At 56.2% G+C, this 19,670-nt stretch overlaps 1 protein-coding gene across 1 annotated transcript; it reads left to right on the top strand.

Moving 5' to 3' along the window:
* The first annotated feature begins 627 nt into the window (after positions 1–627).
* Positions 628–17,446, top strand: LOC114030938 (striatin-4). Its single transcript, XM_027845898.1, has 18 exons — positions 628–651; positions 5,506–5,609; positions 7,537–7,610; positions 7,744–7,822; positions 8,190–8,369; positions 9,047–9,188; positions 9,941–10,091; positions 10,456–10,569; positions 10,942–11,057; positions 12,205–12,380; positions 12,478–12,525; positions 13,207–13,328; positions 13,651–13,821; positions 14,103–14,243; positions 14,823–14,921; positions 15,076–15,162; positions 15,667–15,910; positions 16,349–17,446. The coding sequence occupies exons 1-17, from the start codon at positions 643–645 to the stop codon at positions 15,834–15,836; spliced, it is 1,983 nt and encodes a 660-aa protein (XP_027701699.1). The 5' UTR covers positions 628–642; the 3' UTR covers positions 15,837–15,910; positions 16,349–17,446.
* Positions 17,447–19,670: the final 2,224 nt, after the last annotated feature.

Here is a 19,670-nt window from a genome sequence, read left to right as displayed (position 1 = left end):
GGGGGGGGGGGCGGGGTGAAGCCTGAGAAGGAGACAAAGGGTGGTGGGGATGAAGGGTTTCCCTCTTCAATGATGACTGTTAAAAGTGACCCCTGCCTCCACCCCCATAAAGGTTTTAGGGGACTTGGAGAGGAAACAACACCCAAATGGGAGGAAGAGATACTCCAGGAAGGAGGAGGAGTTGGGAGGGCTGGAGTAGGAGGATGAGTTTTAGATGTGGATAAGGAAAAATTCTATATAAGGAATAGAAGGCCCCCACCCCAAACTGGACAAGTGGCATCCAGAGTGTGCTTCCAGTGTGCCTCTAAAAGTGTCCATAGCGCCTTTTAGGCGGCTCTGTCAGGACAGCTCTTATATCAAGCCTCAATTCGCTTCTTGGCAGCTGCCTATCCCCCCACCTCCTCCTAGGTCTGATTGCTGGGGGCGTCAAGGGGAGCAGAGTCCCTCCTTGTGAAGATTACACTCATGACCCTTTGAAGACGATCCCTAATTCTTTCAACAGCTCTTATGGTGGCACACATTGAAGATCCTTGCGTCCTGCATAACGCTGGGTCTTCTTTCAGAATTGGAAGAGAGAATCGCCAGAATAGGAAAGTGAGAAGAACTGGAGGAGGTGTTGGTTGATCTTGGACCCCTGGAATAATGGAAAAGGTGTTGCCAAGGACAGACTGTCAGGCAGGGCTGGGGGCAGAGGTGGCATGGGAATGAGGGAAGTTGGGGTCACAGCCCCCCCAGAATGAGATTCAGAGGGCTAAATTTGGGGAAGGGCAGCTTGGGGAGTGGATACAGGGAGAATGAGGGTAGGACCCCAAGCAGAGATTTGGAGGAGGGTGACACCAGTAATAGCAGCCTGTTGTCATAGATCGTTGGCCACCTGCTATGGGGGAAGACTGTTGGATCTGGGTTCAGGTTGGGGCTCTGGACAGATCGCTTCAGCCCCTTGAGCCTCAGTTTCCTTATCTTTAAATGAGGGGGTTGAACTAGAGTCTTTTGAGGTCCCTTGGAGGATATGAGGAGCCTTGGGATATGGGGCCCTCCCCCAGCACGTGGATAAGGAGGTGTTTGTCCTGGGAGGGCTTGGGTGCCTGCTTCCTGTCAGGCTCTGGGCCACTGGTGGGGTCGGGAAAACAAAGATGAAGCAGCGCCTGCCTTTAACAAGCTTATATTCTGGGGGGAGGCAGTATGGTCACAAGAAGCCCCGAAGAATGGGGGAGCAGGGGAAAAACTGTTGGTGGCACAGCACAATCCAGATCAGGCATCTGACACCCACTGACTGTGTGACCCTGGGCCAGTCATTTCATTGCCCTCTGCCTCAGTGGCCTCATCTGTAAAATGGGAATAATAGCCCCTCCCCCCAGTCGTTGGGGGGATCACATGAGATTGTATATGTGAAGTGCTTTGTCAGCCTGAGACAGCCATAGAAATGCTGCTGCTTAGTATTGAAGCCCCAACAATTGTGTAGACAGCTGAACCATTTTAGGTGGACTTTTTTTTTCCCCAGAGAAAAATGTTCTGTCTCCTTCATGTAGAGGCTCCTGAGCAGAATTCACTTTTTTGTGACTATTCAACTTGTATTCATGTTGTACAGTTGGCGTACTGGGGGCCATTTCGCCCATGCCCTGGGTCTGCTGTTGATGGGCTCCATTGAGTCTTTGCTTCTGCCTCCTGCTGTTTGTGAGGTGCCTGCCTGAAGCAGCTTCTCCTCACCCCTTGTCATCCGATCTTGGTTGGGAAGCCAGCTGGCCCACCAAGCTTATGAAGGCCCCTCTGCCCCCTGTTCCTGCATGAGGGCCCTGTTAGGGGATGCTGGGTGGTCTGGTCACAGAGCACTCTGTGTCCATTCACTGCCGGACTCACTGGGCACAGGGAGGCCAGGGTAGAGCTGGGGCCGGAGTCTGGCACTAGGGGTGGCCGAGGGAGGATGAGGAGGTGGGAAGAACGGGTCAGAGCAAGAGGTGCTGGGAGTCTCATTCACTGACTGTTGCTGTGCCTACCAGGTGCCTAGCGAGAGGCCCCAGACTATCAGGCGGCCAACATTTATGTGGAGCCTTGGGCAGTCCTCACCATTCCTGTAGGGTGGTGAAGACCTTGTTATCTACTTGTTGTAGATGAGGAAACTGAGGCTGAGGTGTCACATGATTTCCTCCAGGTCACATAGGGACAGGGCTAGGAATCCCAGCCAGGCTTCTTTCTGCGAGTGGTCATCATTGGGGAGCCCACCCCATGGCCCCATTTTGTAGCTGAAATTACTACCAGTCAGTCCTTCCACAGGAGTTCCCTGAGCTCTTTCTTATTGATGGTCTGTGCTGGCCACTGCTCTGGGCCAAGGAGAGGAGAGAGACCTTTCTTCAGGTTTGTAAAGCGCTTTAGATGCATGCTCTTGGCTGTTTGACGCTCACAGCAGCTCCTGGGGGAAGCTCTCTAGAGACACTGTGTATGTCTGTGCGTGTGCGCACATGCACACATGCATTTCCTGGGGCCCAGAGAGAGGAATCAACTTACCTGAAGTCATGGAGCCGGGTTGCTTGTGATTCCAGTGATACTACTGGTATTGTGTCCATTTTACAGAGGGGGAGGTTGAAATCCAGATGGGTGTAGTGGCTTTTCCAGGAACACCCACCCAGGTGTGTGCTGCCTCCAAGCCCAGGCTGCCTGGGGGAGATGAGAAGATGGCAGGGTTGCTAGATACTCTTGGATAGGTTCCTTGCCCCTCCTGAGCCTCAGTTTCCATTATAAAAGGAGGAGGTCAAACTAGCTGGTCTCTAGGAGCCCTAAGAACAGAGAGCAAGGGAATGGACCTGGGCTTTCATTGGGACAGGGAGCTCCTGGAGGAGAAAACTGCCAGTGCCGTCCCTTCCTTGGCAATTTATAATCTGAGAGGATTGATGGAGAGCAGGAGGGGGCGTGATTTGTCTAGGTCAGAGGGTCTGACGTGTCAGAGGCAGAATTTGAACCCAGGGCTTTCTCTGTGTGAGGCCATTCTGCCTGTCACCTGGGTTCTTCCAGTTCTCAGGTAATAATCCCATGAGGGTTTGGCTGTGGGGCACAGGAATGGTGTGGGCTTTCCTCAGGGGCCTCGGACCAATGCTGCCTAGAGCCTCTGGGGTCTCCAAGGAGGGGAGTTGTGTCGCCATTCAAAAGACAAAGTGATGGGGCAGGAGCCCTGAATTAGGGAGTCCAGAGACCTGTGTTCAAATCCCCAATCTAGTACTCACTAGCTTTGTGACCAATAGCATTCAGTTAATCTCCAGATGCGTTTCTTCTTCCTATTAAATGGAGATCAATGAATAAACAAACATTAAGCACCTACTATGTGCCAGGCACTAGGGGGAAAAAAAATAAAAGTGCTGCCCCTCAAGGAGAGACAGCACACATATGTATAAGTGTATCTGAAATATCTGCAGGATAAATACATGGTCGTTTTTGGAGGGGAGGCTTCATGTGGAAGGGTTGGTGGAGCTGCATTTTGGAGGAAAGAAGATTTTGAGAGTCAGAAGGAAAGGGGGAGGGAAGGAGGCAGTTCCAGGTGCTGGGAAGGCCCATGGGATGAGGAGGGTGGTGGTGCGGTGACCATGTTTCATTGTGAATGAAGACAGCGAGGGCTCCATTCACCCGGCTCTTGTTCAGTCACTAACCAGCAGGTTGTCTCTCAGTCAGGAAGGAGGGAGATGAACAGCAGGAAGAGAAGTGGGAGAGATTTCTCAGCTCTGACTGGGTGGGTGGGAGTATGGGTAAGAGTTCTGGAAAACTGGGACCATGCAGAGAGAGGGTGTGAGTGCACGTGTGTGCACCGTGTGTATGGGAGAGGCAGCGCCGAGCTGTGGGTTGAGTGTTGGAGGTTGTGAGCTGACCAAATCTGTAAATCCCAAAGTTAGCAGCATAGGGGTGGGGAACAAACATCGTTTATTGAGTGCCTATGGGAGTGTGGGGGGGGGGGGGGGGGGGGGGGGGGGGGGGTGGTTGGTTGGCTGGCAGATCTCATTGACCCCTTTGAGAACTGAGGTGAATCTCATAGAACAGTAATCCTTGGAGTGGGCAGACAGACTGAGTTGAGGGAAAAGAGGAAGAAGAGGACTTGGTAAGAGATTTTCCTGCTGAGACTTTGAAACCACAGGAGAGGCACTATAGGTTTTTTCTGTTGATTTTTCCTGACAGCCCCTCCCCAAGGGTCTTTCCTCTTCTCTTCTATGCTCTTGACTGAGAGGCTCTGGCCAGGGGAGAAGGCACTTAGAGTAGAGAGAGGGCCAGAGGACAGTGGGCAGTAGGAGAACCTGAGGAGGGACTGCCCCCTGCAGAGCCCTTTCGCCAGCCAGGTGCAGTGTTTTAAGCATTTAGCAGGTGCTGGCCCCATGCTCAGCACTTTGGGGACTACAGATGGGCTCTCTCAGGGCGTACTCACAGGTAAAGAGATAGAACTTAGAAGCCAAGATCCTCTGTGAGTGGTGCAGACCCTCAGGTCCCTGGAATTTTAGGGAGAGATCAGGATAAGCTCAGTTGGAGTGGTCACAGGCAGGGTTCCCAGAAGGTGGGAGCTTGAGTTGGGGGTTCACGTGGGTGGAGAGAGCCCTTGACCTTTGCACTGTTAGAAGAGGTCGGAGAGAGATGCCTGGTCCAAGCCTCTCATTTTGCAGGTGGGAAAATTGAGGCCCAAAGAAGGCTGGGAGGCCCATAGGAGGGGAAGCATGTGGTCCACTTTGAGCAGGTCGTGGACACTGAACTTGGGTTGGGCAGGTTCAGGGCAGATTATGAAAGGTGACTGAGTAAAAGTGTTATTTTAGGGATGTGAATCTGGCAGCTTGTGTACGAAGATGAATGTGAGGTGAGGATTCTGGGGAGGGAGGAAGCAGGGCCTAGCCTGGGGCTGTCCCCTCCTAACCTGGTGGGGCAGGAGACATCGCAGAGCAGTGTGGGAAAGGGAAGATACTGAGTGAGTTGGACTTTGGGCCAGAGGTCACTGTGGAGCTCACTCCCAAAGGAAGGGGTCATGGAATCATAAGACTCCTGGCCCGGGAAGCATCACACATCTAGCCTTCGCCTCGAGCATCTCTAGTTGGTATGTCCTGTTGAAACAGGGCCTCAGGTAAAGCTTAGATGGTCCTGGGCACAGCTCAGTGTTGCTGAAGGAGTCAGTAGACATACAGGCCAATGGCTGTTGTCCCTGGCTGAGGGCTTCCTAGCAGATTGGGCCCTTGATTAGTGGGGGAATGGCTGTGGTCATCTGGAGAGCCTAGTCTGGGCCTGGGAGAAGGACCCCAGAGGAGGTTATTTAGCTGGTTGGTAACCAGACGGGAATCTTCTCGGCTCTCATCTGAAGACTTCCAGAGATGGGAGACTCATTGCTCCTTCTTCTCTCTCCTGCCAGGTAAGGCATTCCATTTTTGGATAGCTCTGATTATTAAGGACCCTTTTTCTTATGTCGCTTTGAGCCTGGAGTATTCCATGGTATGTTTTGTCTCTTATCCCCTAACCTGGGCCCTCCCTCTTTTCCTTCTTTCCTCCTCTCAGGCCCAGGTGGCTTTTCTCCAAGGGGAGAGGAAGGGGCAGGAGAACCTTAAGACAGACCTGGTGCGACGGATCAAAATGTTAGAGTTCGCACTGAAGCAGGAACGGTGGGTGAGCTTTCCCCTACCCCCCCTTTGCCCCACCACTCTGGGGCTCTTGGGCAAAATCTTAGAGCTGGAGGGGGTTGGGAGGGTCTCGGGCTCAGCTCATAGGCTGGCTTTGCCAGGAGTATGTCTGAGGCTTCCTGGGGAGAGCATTATGTATACAGCCTGGCCAAGTTAATGGCAGCACCAAAGCCATTGGCCCAGCTGTGGCCAGGGGCACCAGGAGAGATGATTGAAGGCCATGCTGCACTTGGGGAGCCCAGACATTGCCTCATGAAACAACTAGAGGGTTACAGAACCACATGAAAATACAGGAACAAGAATTGGGCCCACAGGTGCCGACAGGGTCATCACACTTAAACTGCGGGGGACTTTTGAGACCTTCTGGTCCAAGCTCTTTGTTTTCCAGGGGAACAAATTGAGGGCCACAGAGGCTAGCTGACCTGCCTGGGACAGCCATTGAGGCCCTAGGTGTTGGGGCTGGGAGGCCTCCCCTGGCTCCAGAACCAACACATTGAGGGGCAGGGGTCTCAGCTGGTAATATTGGCTCTTGCTGCAGGCAAGCCATCTCCCCTGTGGCAGTGTGGGCGGTAGCATCTCCTTGTTTATAGAGTGATAGGCTTTGGACTAGGTGACTTTTCAGGCCTCTTGCAATTCTGGATCCTTGTACGACATCATCAGTCTCTTAAAAGTGGTTGCCAGGCCTCCAGAGACAGGGAGCCTGTTACTCGCTGAGGCAGCCTGTGTCACTGTGAACACTTCTGGTTGTCAGGAAGGTTTTCTTCCCATTGACCTGAAGTCAGTCTCTCCACGACTGTCAAGCACGTCTCCTCGCTGTGCCCTTGGAGCATGAAGCTTGGCCGTGGCAGCCCTTGCACTTTGTGAAGATGGTGCCCGTGGCCCTCGGAAGCCAACTCTCTTCCAGGTCCAACCTCCTCACATCATGTCTCTGAAGGGATCTTCACCTGACAGGGCTGCCAGCATTCCCAACAGGCTCTCTTTGGCCTGGCCCAGGGGGCTGCAGCTTTGAGGGCAGGGAGTTGTGGCTCAGCCTGGAGCAGGAGGCTGGTGGGGCCTTAGAGGCCTCATTTTATAGGGGAGAAAACTGAGGCTCAGAGAGAGGATGAGAGCTGCCCAGGTTCCAGAGCCCCAAGGCGCCTTGCCGGCAAAGCCAGCGTCTTCTCACTCCCCCTGGCAGGCTCAGCAGCCCTGCTTTCCCAGAAGGAAGGGAGGCTGCTGCATGGGGGAGCTGAGCCTGCTGTCGCCTGCCCAGACAGAGAGGCAGGGAGGCAGTGTAGGTCAGGGGGAAGTCCTGGCGCCAGCTCTGTCATGAATGCTGGGCTCTCTTTACCTCCTTTGGGTCCTGCTCCCCTTGGACAGTCAGCCTGGGGAAGCCCAGGGATGGACGGATGCCTTCACACAGTCACGTCTGGAAGTACAGGAAATGAAATATCAAGGAAATGACAAATAGTGAAATAAGATAGAAGCTTTTTTCCCTGCAAGGTCATAGAACCCCTGAAATCAATTCATGGCATCCCAGCTTAAAACCCCATATCTAGACTGTATGTCCTCTGTGGGAAACTAAAGCCTGGAGAAGACTAGAGACTTGTCCAAGGTCACACAGATCCCAAGCCCAGGGCCTCAGACGCTACGTCTGGTATTTTTTCCACTCATGACTGCCTTCCGGCAGCTTGACCCGACAGCTCTTCCGTGGTCCCTCTCAAGTCTGAATGAGTCCAGCAATTCTCAAACTCTTTGGTGTCAGTACCCCTTTACACTCTTCAGAATTATTGAGGACCGTTCCCAAGGGCTTTTGTTTATGCGGGTCATATGGATATTTGCCATGTTAGAAGTGAAAGCACATCAGTCTGCGTAGAATGGCTTCTGTCAGCGACTGGGGTTCTCCACTGACAGCTGCCTTTTCTTCCAGAGCCAAGTACCACAAACTGAAGTTTGGGACTGACTCAAACCCAGGAGAGAAGAAACCAGACATGCTGGAGCAAGGTGGGAGGAGCCGGCCCCTGGATGGACTGGGGGGTAGCTGGGGGCAGGGCTCCTGCCCAATCTCCACCCCTGTGGGTAGCCCGGCTGCTGTCAGGGCTGTCGCCTTAGTCTCTCTCTCTCTCTCTCTGATCAGTCCCCAATGGGCCTGTGGAGCCGGTGTCCTTGGAGAGCAGCCAGCTGGTGTGGAAGGAAGGCCGGCAGCTGCTCCGACAGTAAGTGTCGCGTGGGGCCCGGGGTGCTGGGCCCGGTCGAAAGGCCTCTGAAGGTTGCAGGGATGACGTTTCTGGAAGAGCTTGGGGGATCCTTGGTGATACCCGTCATCCCTGGGGCTGAGCCTGCTCTGAAAGCCAAGTAGCTCCGTCTTTTGGGCTGAGGGAGGTTGTTGAGCCAAAAGGGTGGGGCAGAGTGGAGTTAGTGGCCCTTGCCTCTGGGGAGCTCCCTCGTGCCCAGTTTGAAGGACAGCGCCCTTCCCTGAGGAGGGGCACCTGCCCTCCCTTCCTTGGCTTTGCCTCGTGTCCAGAGCTTCTGGGCCCTCTAGGAGCTTCCCTCAAACCATCTTCCTTCCCTCATTCCTCAAAGGTACTTGGAGGAGGTGGGCTACACAGATACCATCCTGGACATGCGTTCGAAGCGTGTGCGTTCCCTGCTAGGCCGCTCTGTGGAGCTGAACGGCGCGACCGAGCCTGGTGATAGCAGCCCTGGAGGGCTTCCCGTAGGGGAGTCGGTGCTGGCAAAGCAGATCGAAGAGCAGATCAAGAGGTGAGGGCCCCCAGCTCTGCCCTTCTGTCTAGACTTGGGCATGGGCCCATCACTGCCCATCCAGCAGCCCAGAATCCCATTCGTTCTCTGCTTCCCGAAGCTGATGGCTAGTTGTACCTAGCTTCTGACACCCCATAGGAGGGGAGCATTCATTAAGCACCTACTGTGTGCTAGGCATGGCTGTGCACTTGAAAAATATGACCTCATTTGATCTCTGGTAGACATGTTTCTGTGAGCATGTTTGAATTTTTGGATTTATCATACATGATATGTGTTGATTGAACATACAGAGAGTGGCCTCTGCTCACAGCATCAGTCAAGTCAGAAAGCAACCGCTTTTAGGCTTGGGCCTAGGATTGTCAAGCCTGGCTGGGGCTAACTGTTCCTTCCTGCTGGCCGCTTTCCCTGGAACGTGCCCCAATAGGGTTTTAGCAGTCAGGCTCAGGGTACCTCCTGTGCCTCTGGGCAGTCAGCAGAAAGGCAGAAAGATGGGGCCTGGCTCAGGAGGTGGTTGGGTGGCTGGGGTGCGGGGCCGGGCGGCCCTCGTAGCTCAGGTTTGGGGACGTCATAGCCCGAGGTCACTCAATGAGGACCAAGGCTATGATTCCGCTCTGGTGTGGATCTCTTGGGCTCCTGTGGACCCTCCCCCCAACTTTGGCCCTTCACATCTTGGGCAGGAATGCGGCAGGGAAGGAAGGTGCAGAACGGCTGGGCAGCTCTGTGTTGGAGAAGATCCCATTCCTGCAGAATTGTGAGGATGAAGACAGTGACGAGGAGGAGGAGCTAGAGAGCTTGCAGCCCAAGAAACAGCGGGTCAAGGTGGGGCTCCTTGGGCCAAGCTCCCGGGAGGGCTGCAGGCCAGGCGAGCCTCCTGCTGAGCAGGTGGAGATAGGGAGCAAAGGGCTCTTCCCCAACCCCTCTTCTGCTCTGGCAGCTGATAGCAGGAGCGATGGAGGCTGGCCTGCTCTGTGTCTACCATGAGCATGGCCTTTCAAAGATACAGGGAATTTAGAGACTGGCTGGGGAGATAAGAGACAAACAGAGAGAGGGAGGGACATCAGGAGGTGATGAGAGATGAGGGGAGGGACAGCAGTCTATGCGTATTGAGGGCACAGAGCTGGAGGTAATGAGAGAAGAGGAGGGAGATGGCAGGTGCTTCTATCTGCCCAGATCCAGGGCCCTGGATTTGAATCTTGGCTTTTCTCCTGACAAGTTTTGTGACCTTGAGCAGATGAGGTCTGCTTCCTGGTTTATGGTTTCTTCTTGGGAATAATGAGGGAGCCTGACTTAGAAGATAGCTGAGGGGCCTTTTATTTAATTCTGTGGTCGGTGTGTTTGAGTGAGAGCAGAGGTAGATGAGGCTGGCTCAGTGGGTTCAGACCAAAGGGCCTTGAATGCCAGGCTTAGGATTAGAACTGACCAGGGGCGTGGTGGAGAGGCTGCTGTAGGTCTGTAACAGAGTGTTTGTTGGCAAGGGGAATCTGGCCTTGCAAAAGACCTGCTTGATCAGCAGTGGAGGGGTGGCTCCTGGCTGGGTGTCAGCCCCCAATTTCCTCCTTCTGTTTCTTTAGTTATCATCGAAGCCCCTGGTCCCAGAAATGGACGAGGAGGAGGATGACGAAGACTCTGAGGATGCCATCAATGAGTTTGACTTTCTGGGCTCCGGGGAGGATGGGGAAGGGCCTGCTGACTCTCGTCGCTCTGGGGACGGCACTGAGCTGGGTGAGCAGAGGGGGCCCACTCCCAGCACCTCTCCCTCCCAGCCTGCGGCTGCTTCCTGCCCCGGGCTCGTGGTGGACAGGCTTCCTGAAGGGACCTCCCTCTGGAGGCCATGAGGAAGCCTGCAGGCTTGACCTCTGCCCTCGGAGGGAGAGAGCCATGGTCCAGGCCTTCCTGAGAGGGAGGGTGGGCTGAGGCAGGGCACCTGGGCACTGACCTCCAGGCCCCTGCCCCACTCAGGGGCCCCAGGGGGTAGAGAGGCTCATTCTGCCTCCTCCCTGGAGTGGGACGAAGGGAGGGCAGGAGGAGCCCCTGAGGGGACTGGCGGCTCACCCCCTCTGGGGTTCTCCTTTTCCCACCCGGGTAGAGAGTCGGCGGGTGAAGCTGCAGGGCATGCTGGCCGATCTTCGGGACGTTGACGGGCTGCCCCCCAAAGGGACCGGTCCCCCACCTGGCACGCCGCAGCCTCGGCCCCATGACGGTGAGGATCCCGGGCTCCCGTGGCCCAGCCAGCCAGGCGTCCTCCGTCTTGCCTGTGGAGACGGGCTGGGGCTGGCACCAGGCGAGGGACTTAGAGGGGGGTAGATGTCAGCTCATTCTAAGGAGGATTGGAACTGATATCAGAGCCTTCAGCAATCAGATGTGCTTGGGGTGGTGGTGAGCTCCTTGTCTTTGGAGGCCTTCCAGCGGAGGCAGGCGAATCAGTGATCTGAGGTGCTTGCCGGGGGTTGGCTCAGCGAGGCGCCACCAGGCAGCTGGAGGAGTCTGTCGGTCCTGACTCGAGGCCTCAGCCCAGTCCAGGAGCGGCCCGTATCCTCCAGGGCCCGCACTGTGAGCCGGCTGTGCTTCCCAGGTTCCCTTGGCTTCTCCTCTGACGTCTTCATCATGGACACGATTGGGGGAGGAGAGGTGAGCCTGGGGGACTTGGCGGACCTCACCGTCAGCAACGACAACGACCTCAGCTGTGATGTGAGTGCGGGGTCTGCCTTGCCCGGGTAGCCCAGGGGTTAACAGATGTGACGTCCCCAGACTCAGGATGTGGAGGCCTCTTTCCCATTCTAAAACAGGGAGGGGACCTGGTCCTCCATGGCAGTTGTCTACATGTGCCTGGCCTTTTGGTATCCATGTGACCCTGGGAAAGTCACTTCTCCTTTTGGGTCTCGGTTTTGTCATCTGTAAGACGAGGGGGCTGGATTAGATGGCCCCAAGATTCCTGTGGCTTATGACCCTAGAAGTGTTTCCCTGGACCTGGGGGGTGGGAAGGTGGGTGAGGAGTGGAGCAACGTTGGGAGGGAGTGTAGCTTGGGATAGGAGAACGATCCTCAGCTGCCCGCAGGGCTCGAACCCAGGTAGCTGGCAGAGAGAGTGAGCCAGGAGCCTGGGGCCCATGAGGCTGCAGTGACACAGAGACAGGCTGTGAGCAGGAATTGCGAAGGACACCTACTGCCCAAAGTGGAGTGGGCTCCCTGTTTCTGAAGACCTCTAGAGAGAAACCTGGCAGAGATGCTTAGGGAGGGTGGAGTCTTACCCTCTGGTCCATGAGTTTGATTCGGAAAGGCCTTGATAATTGTTTCAATAGAATTGGTTTCCCAGGGGCATGGTGACCCATGCTTGTGGTGTGGCTGCTGGGGGTACTGAGTCTGCTGGGTCATTTGAGTTTGGGGGAGTCTGAACAGTATTTGGACTTGAGCCCATGGGGTGTCTGTGCTCAGGCTGGCCCCATGTGGGGAGGGCCACCACAGCGGAGCAGCAGCTCAAAGTTTCTGTCCACCCTCTGAGACTGCACTTGGGGCCCCAGCCTTTCCCCCCCAGACAGATGCACATCCATGGGTGTGGTTTCCTTTGTAAGCCTCTCTTTTAAAACCTGAGGAGGACCCCATAGGGGTCCATGTCACAGAAAAGGTGAAGGACCCCTGCAGGGCAGACTGGATGACCTCTGAGATGGGGGGATTCTCTCAGCCCAACCAGGTCAAGGAGGGTGACTGGCCTGGAGGGTCTGGGGACTTCCCTGGGTCTCAGATGTCTTTGCAGCTGTTGGGTATACCCCTGGAGGTGTGGAAGGGCAGGGTGTGGAGGGGCAACGTAGAGAGATGCCCTGTCTTCCCTCCCCCCCCAGCTCTCAGACAGCAAAGATGCCTTCAAGAAGACCTGGAACCCCAAATTCACCCTCCGCTCCCACTATGACGGCATCCGCTCGCTGGCCTTCCATCACAGTGAATCGGCCCTGCTCACTGCCTCAGAGGATGGCACTCTGAAGCTTTGGAACCTGCAGAAGACAGTGACAGCCAAGAAGTGAGGGCCCCAGGAGGGGTGTGGAGGGGTCCTGGGAGGGGGGATCGTGAGCATTGCAACCTGTCCGCTGACACCCCATGTCCTCTCTTCTGTGCAGGAATGCGGCTCTGGATGTGGAGCCCATCCACGCCTTCCGGGCCCACAGGTGGGCAAAGGGCAGCTTCTCCTCCCCCCTTTTTTTGGGGGCGGGTTGGTGAGGCAGTCGGGGTTAAGTGACTTGCCCAGGGTCACACAGCTAGTAAGTGTTAAGTATCTGAGACTGAATTTGAACTCAGGTCTTCCTGACTCCAAGGCCAGAGCTCTATCCACTGTGCCACCTAGCTTCCCCTTCCTCCCCCCACTTTGAAAGCCCAGGTCTTCAAAATGTTTCAAAGCATGTTTGCTGTGAGGCTGCTGGGGGAGCGCTGGCCTGAAGTCAGGCAGCCCCGAGATCAAGCCCAGCCTCAGACCCTCTGGGCAAGTCTCTGCACGTGGGGCTGCCTGCCCTTGCCCCAAGGTTGTTGGGAGGGTCAAATGAGAGAGCGTTTGTAAAGTGTTTAGCCTGGCAGCTGGCGCACAGTAGGCACTCTGTATTGAGAAGTTGGCCAGGCGAGTAGAGCCCATGCTCATAGTGCCAGAGTTCAGAGGACATGCCTTGGCCACGGTCACTGCAGACTAGAGTGGCGTGCCATAGGGACGTGATAGGATGTGTCCCTGGAGGGCCCGGGTAGGGGAACTCTGGAAACACAGGCCTGACCTTGTGTCTGTGACGGGGCTCGGTACCTTGCCTCTGAGGGTGGCCCGGCAGGGGGTCCCTGCTCATTTCTTGCTGTCCCTCCCCCTCCAGGGGCCCTGTGTTGGCAGTGGCCATGGGCACTCAGAGCGAGCACTGCTATAGCGGGGGAGCAGATGCCCGAATCCACTGCTGGAGGATCCCGGACCTCAATATGGACCCGTATGATGGCTATGGTGAGGGCAGCCCTCCCGCAGGGCACAGGGCGTCCCCAAAACCCCTACCTGGTGACCCACTCCAGTTAAGATTAGCGAGGCCCCTGATGTGTGCCATTCTGTCTCTGAGGGTTTGGAGGCTGAGCCAGAGTGATGTCATATGCTATAGGCAGTGGCAGTAGGTGGCTCTGCCTGCTCAGCCCAGGACGTGCGACCCTCAGGGACCTTCCCCTGTCTCCCCCTGTCAGCCAGAGTCCTCCATCGCTGATTGGGAGGAGCAGAGGGGAGTCCAGCCTTGGGTCCTTCTGACAGTTGGCATTTTCTCCTTGTGGGTTGGGCCCAGACCCTGGCGTGCTGAGCAGTGTCCTGGAGGGCCACGGGGATGCCGTGTGGGGCCTCGCCTTCAGCCCTACTTCGCGCCGTCTGGCCTCCTGTTCTGCGGATGGCACCATTCGTATCTGGGACCCCAGTGGAAACAGCCCCACTTGCCTGTGCACTTTCCACACAGCTGGCGGTTAGTGGGGTTGGAAATGGGGGGAAAGGGAGATCCCTGGGGAACTAAACCTCCGATCAGAGGGACCTTAGAGGTGATTGGCTCCTGCTATCCAGCCTCAGTCTGTCTCTTGCTTCCCTCCCTATTGAGGCAGACAGAACAAGCTCGTCCTTTCTGCTTTCTTGTTCTCCAGGGGCTTGAGCCTGGCTTCACACCCTGTGCCCTCAGGGCCGCTGCCATGCCATGCCAGGGGTGGGGTGGGAGGGGGTGTCTCACAGCTATCTCCCTCTCGCCCTGAACAGAACATGGGATCCCCACCTCCGTGGCCTTCACCAGCACAGAGCCAGCCCAGGCTGTGGCTTCCTTCCGCTCAGGTGACACGGTCCTCTACAACTTGGAGACTGGCAGTGCCCTTCTCACACTGGAGTCCCGAGGGAGCAGTGGTAAGCAGGAGTCCCTGAGGAGAGATGGAGGTGGGAAAGGGGGGGTCAGGCCCTTGTCTTTGGCAGGGGCAGACCTCACTGAGCAGAGTCACAGGAAAGTGCAGCTGAGAGGGATTCTCAGATAGAAAACAATCCGAGTCGAGTATCTGCCATGTGCTTTCCATATTTTATTTATTGGATGAAACCCTCCCCCTGGGAGGAAGGTACTGTTCTTATCCCCATTTGACAGATGGGGAAACTGAGGCAGGCCAAGCGATGTGCCTGCAGTAATCCTCAGTGTCTGGAAGTGTCTGGAGCTGGATTCCAAGCCTGCTGCTTAGACTGAATGGGACTCCACATTTAGCCGCTGCGCTTGCTCCGTTTTAGAGATTCTGGATGGGACCGGGGAACTGGGGAATCTCAGAACTAAAGACCACCTTAGAATCTGTCCAGACTTCCCATTTTACAGATTGGGGAAAACTGAGGCTAAAATGCTTGGAAGTGGCAGAATATAGATATGGATGAGTGTAATTGGCTTCTCTCTAATCCCGGCTTTTGTTTTTGTTTTTTTTTTCTTTTCACTCATTCTACTCCTTTTAGGCTCCACACAGATCAACCAGGTGGTGAGCCACCCTAACCAGCCCCTTACCATCACTGCCCATGATGACAGAGGCATCCGATTTCTGGACAATCGAACAGGTAGGAGCAGATAGCGTGTGTCCCTGTCCCGATTGCTCATTTTCCCAGCCTGACCCTGAGATAGGTATACGGATGGGGAGCTGAGCCATGAACCCTGGGGCGAAGGTCTACAGGGAGCAGACCCATACTTGAACCTGCTGTCTTACCTGGACAGGTAAATCTGTGCATTCCATGGTTGCTCACCTCGATGCCGTGACCTGCTTGGCTGTTGACCCAAATGGGGTGTTCCTGATGTCCGGAAGTAAGTCCCTGCCCCCCAGATCCTCCCTGTCCTAGGGAGCAGGACAGCAGGCTCTATGGGAGCAGTGAAAGCAGCCTGCCCAAGAAAGGGGGGCTCATTTTGGGCATAGAGATAAGGCTTGCTAAGTAGAACAGAGTCAGGGGAGGCGGTGCTGGTGCTGGTGCAGGGCAGAAGGATTTGGTCTAATGGAATTAGGAAAGGCCCTGAGCAAAATTAAAAAGGAAGGAGGCTGGAGCTGGGTCCCAGGAAGGTCAGGAGTGGGGAATGTCAGCAAGGCAGGAGCGACTGTGGGGACTGGATGGCACTGAGGAGGGGGGTCCCTTGCTCCAGCCCCAGCTCTGGCTGTGACTTCCCATAGGCCTTTGCTCTCAGGGCCATTGTTAAATTGTTAAATAGGATTGGGTCCGTTAAGGTCTGGCCGGGGATGAGGCCAGCACTGTGCTTTGGGTCACGGGGAGGCAGAAAGGAGGCTAAAACGCTGGTAAATGGCTCCTTCCCCTCCAGGCCACGACTGCTCCCTCCGCCTCTGGAGCTTGGACAATAAGACGTGCGTGCAGGAGATCACAGCACATCGTAAGAAACATGAGGAAGCCATTCATGCTGTGGCCTGCCATCCCAGCAAGGCGCTCATCGCAAGCGCTGGGGCCGATGCGTTGGCCAAAGTGTTTGTATGACGCCCCGTGTCAAGCCCTGCCACCTCCCCCCTCTTCCCCGAGGAAGGGTGGGGTGGGGCAGGGCCCTCGCAGAGGTGAGTCAGTAGAGCTGCTGTGAGTGGCTTCGCACCCTTTCTATGTGATTTTGGGCAGTGCTACATCCCTGGGCTTCAGGTCCCTGTCAGTACGGGGAGTGGGTGCGTTTAAGATTTCTTTGGTTCTCCCTCTTGCCACTTGCCTGGATCATTGCAATGGATTTGGTATCTTCTTTTGGGAGGCAGTCAGGGTTAAGTGACTTGCCCGAGGTCACACAGCTAGTAAGTGTCAGAGTTTGGATTTGAACTCAGGTCCTCCTTTCTTCAGGGCCAGTGCTCTGTCCACTGTGCCACCTAGCTGGCCCAATTTGGCATCTTTTGGTAAAAACAAACAAAAAAACCCAAAGGTTTCTTTGGTCCTAAAGTGTGCCTGTGTGGCTGGCGGGGAGTGTAGATTACCTGTGAGCTCTGCCCGACCATGTGTCTCCTCTTTTTCAGCCGGTGATTTTCTCTGCTCCACGTCTAGTCTGGGGGAGCGCGATGCCTCCGCTCCCTGAGCCTCATGGTGCTAGCAGCCTGTGGGGCTGGCCCTCTCCTCTGTCACCTTCCCCATTTCTGGGGGTCGAAGAGGGGAGCCATTCTCTCCAGCCAGTAGGGACCTGACGCTTCCCTACCCCTTCAGGAATCTGTTCCTTTTCTCCCCTCTCTACTGGACTCAAGTCCAGTAATAGGGGTGTGATGCTGGGAGGTGCAGCTCCCGCTATCTTGGGACCCTCCGTCTGCCTCATTGTCCCCTCTTGTGAGGCAGTGGAGATGGACCAGAGGAGTCAAGACGGTGCTCTGGGGGGGCACGTGGGAATACTCCCTGGGTCTGTGGACAGTTTGGAGGAAGGAATGGGGGATTTAGACTGAGGGTTGGGGGCACCAGGGTCATATCTTGGGTCACCACAGCTTGCCCCTTGGGCTGCCCAGTCCATTTCTCCAAGGTGTAGAAACACAAAGAGACACACTGCAGACACTAGCTACACTCACACGCACACACACTCACACATTCACACTCACATTCACACTCACACACACATACACATTCACACTCTCACACTCACTCACTCTACAGACACTAGCTCCTCCCCTACCCCAGAAGCATAACTGCCCAGGGGACTATTTTTGCCTAGACAGGGAGGGGGCCGGGAGGGAAGGAGGCCCCCTCGGTGCCAGGGGTTGATGGGGAGGAGAGGGATGGCTCGTTGGCTCTAGGGAGGAACATTGGGGTGGAGGTGTTGAATCCCTTCTTTCCCCCTCTCACCCCTTTTTCACACTGTATATTCTGTATAAATCAATACAATTTTAAATGGAAGCCCAGACATCCCCTCCCCGCTTCTCCCCAGATGCCCTCCTTTGGTTGTTATCACTGTGTGATAGTCTGTTGGTCTGTCCCCTGTCCCTAGTCAGGGTTCCTAAGCTTTTCTTTGTATATTTATTTCACTCTCAATTTCAGCCCTACCCCAATCTTTGGCCCATCCTTGGCCCACTCCTCTTCCTGCCTTCTCCCAATTGTATGTGAAAACCTGCCTCAATAAAACCTTTGGAATAAGACTGGCTGTCGTTTGGAGTTGGGAGTGGGAGCTCTCTGGGATTTTGGGAGGGGAGGGGCCCCCTCTGTGAGGGCTAGGCCTTCAGTGAAAGGGAGAAGGTGGACCTGGAGGGAGGTGTTTGTAACTTGGGGGAGGGTGGGGTGCAGGAAGTGAAGTCAGGGAACCATATCTCCCTTGCCTCCCCTGGCCCTCTGGGACCATTTCTCCTCCCAGAGCTGGGGGAGCAGTCACTTCTCATCAGACTGCCTACCCAGTTCTTGCAGCCAGCATTCTGGCTGCTGTGCTCCAAGGCCTGCTGGAGACTGTTTCTGGCCTGGGGCAGCTGACAGTCTGTAGGGGACAGAGGACCCACGGTTATCTTAGGTGCCATCTAGTCTCTCATTGTCCAGGTAGAAAGCAAATCTAAAGGCGGGGGTAGAATTGGATTTGGATCCTGGCCAGAAATGTGGTATGCTTCGTCGTGTCCCCCAGGGTAGCTGCTACGGGGAGGGTGGAGCCTCTATCTGGGAGAATTTCATGAACAACATGGAGATTTGAGGTCACTTTGGGGTGGGTTGGGGTAGAGCCCTTGGACTTGATTAGGCCTCAGAACCGGACTGGCCATCCACAACCACACTTCCATGGTTGTACACATGGAGCTCATGACGCAACCCCCCCCCCCCCCCAGCGTGGTGGTTTGGGTTTCAGCTTGAAGCCTTAGACTTCCTTCCCTTAGCCCCAGCCCCCGGATGTGGTCTATAAACAGCCACAACTACTGTCTGTGTAGCCAGCCCATCTCAGAGTTCCTAAGGATAAAGGGGGGGGGGGCAGCCTTGTTCCCCCTCAGCCCCTCTCCAGACCTTGTTCCAGCACTTTTTTATGGGAGGTCATTACAGTAATCGGGTCCTTTAGGAAGCCCCGTCAGGGCAGGCTGCAGTGACCCCTTTCTGGGTCCTCGCCTGATGCTTAGTATGGACAGACACCAGAGCTAGAAAGAAGACCCTTTGAAGTGTGACATGTGAGAAAGGGGAGGTCTTCAGAACCTTCAGCTCCGCAGCCGGGAGAGACGTGAAACTGCTTTCATGTCAGACTATGTCACGTCCCAAAGTTGGACTGACTGGCCCTGAGAACAGTGCCGGAGGCACCGAGGGCTGTGCACCCGCGGAGGGGCCCACACCTGGTTCGCTGGGACCCCGGGCCAGGGGCTTTCTGTCTCAGAGGAAGAAAAGACCACTTCTTTTTGGGGGGGAGGGAGAGAAAGATCGAGGGTGCTTTTAATTCAGGTCTGTAGGGTTCGAGAAAGGCCGTACCTTTATTACCATGCTCACCAGTCCTATGAGGTAGGCGCTATAATCCTCATTTTACAGATGAGAAAACTGAGGCACAGAGAGGTTAAGAAGACTTAGGACAGCCATCCATCCCACCTCCTACTCCTTCAGCGTCAATGCCCCCTGACCCCAACCCCCCATCCTCTGAGGACCCTCTCATCCCTTGAGCACCTCCAACCTCCCGGGAAGGCGGGGGGGCACTTTCGCTCTAGCGCTGGGTTCGCTAGGCAAGACTTCCTGGCCTCCCACCGCCTCTTACAAGTTGAGCCGGAGGATCTCGGGGCCCAGGACAATGGCCTGGGGCCCCCCCACCTCTCCAAGCCCCCCGCACTGGGGTTATCCAGGGCCCCACGGGCATCCTCCCCACCATCCCAGGGTAGCCACCTCCAGGGCATCCTGGAGCTTGGAGCCCGGGGGCGCGAGGCCTGGAACCCGGGGCGGGGGGTGTAGCCTGGGCGGGCCAGGGCCCACGCGTGGGGGTTCCGCGCAGCGCTGAGGAAAGTTTGTTTCCGGGACCTGGGCGGGGCGGGGCTGGGGTGTGGGGGAGGAGTCGGCCTGCCCCCCCCCCCCCCCCCCGCTCCACTCTCTGGGCCTAGGGAGAGGGCTTCCCGCGCTTCCCCAGGCCGGCCCGCCCCTGGAGCCCCAGCCGGAGTATTGGGGGCCGCGGGGTCCCCGCCCCCCCAGCTCCTGGGTCCTGCCCCCCCTCCTGCCTCCCTGACGTCACCGTAGGCCGCGCTGATTGGCTGCCCGCGCCGTCGGTCAGGACACTTCCTCCTGGGCCGCCGCTGCAGAGTTACAAAGTTCCCAGCGCGGGGGGCGGGGGCGGGAAAGGAGCCCTGCGACCCCCGCCCGCCCGTGGCGACCGCGACCCCGGCCCGCCGAGCCCGAGCCCGCCCGGTAACCCCCGCGGCCCCCCCC

The sequence above is a fragment of the Vombatus ursinus genome, unplaced genomic scaffold (assembly GCF_900497805.2).
Source record: "Vombatus ursinus unplaced genomic scaffold, bare-nosed wombat genome assembly UNPS02015030.1, whole genome shotgun sequence".
NCBI classification, from domain to species: domain Eukaryota; kingdom Metazoa; phylum Chordata; class Mammalia; order Diprotodontia; family Vombatidae; genus Vombatus; species Vombatus ursinus.
This window is presented reverse-complemented; position numbering and strand designations above follow the sequence as displayed.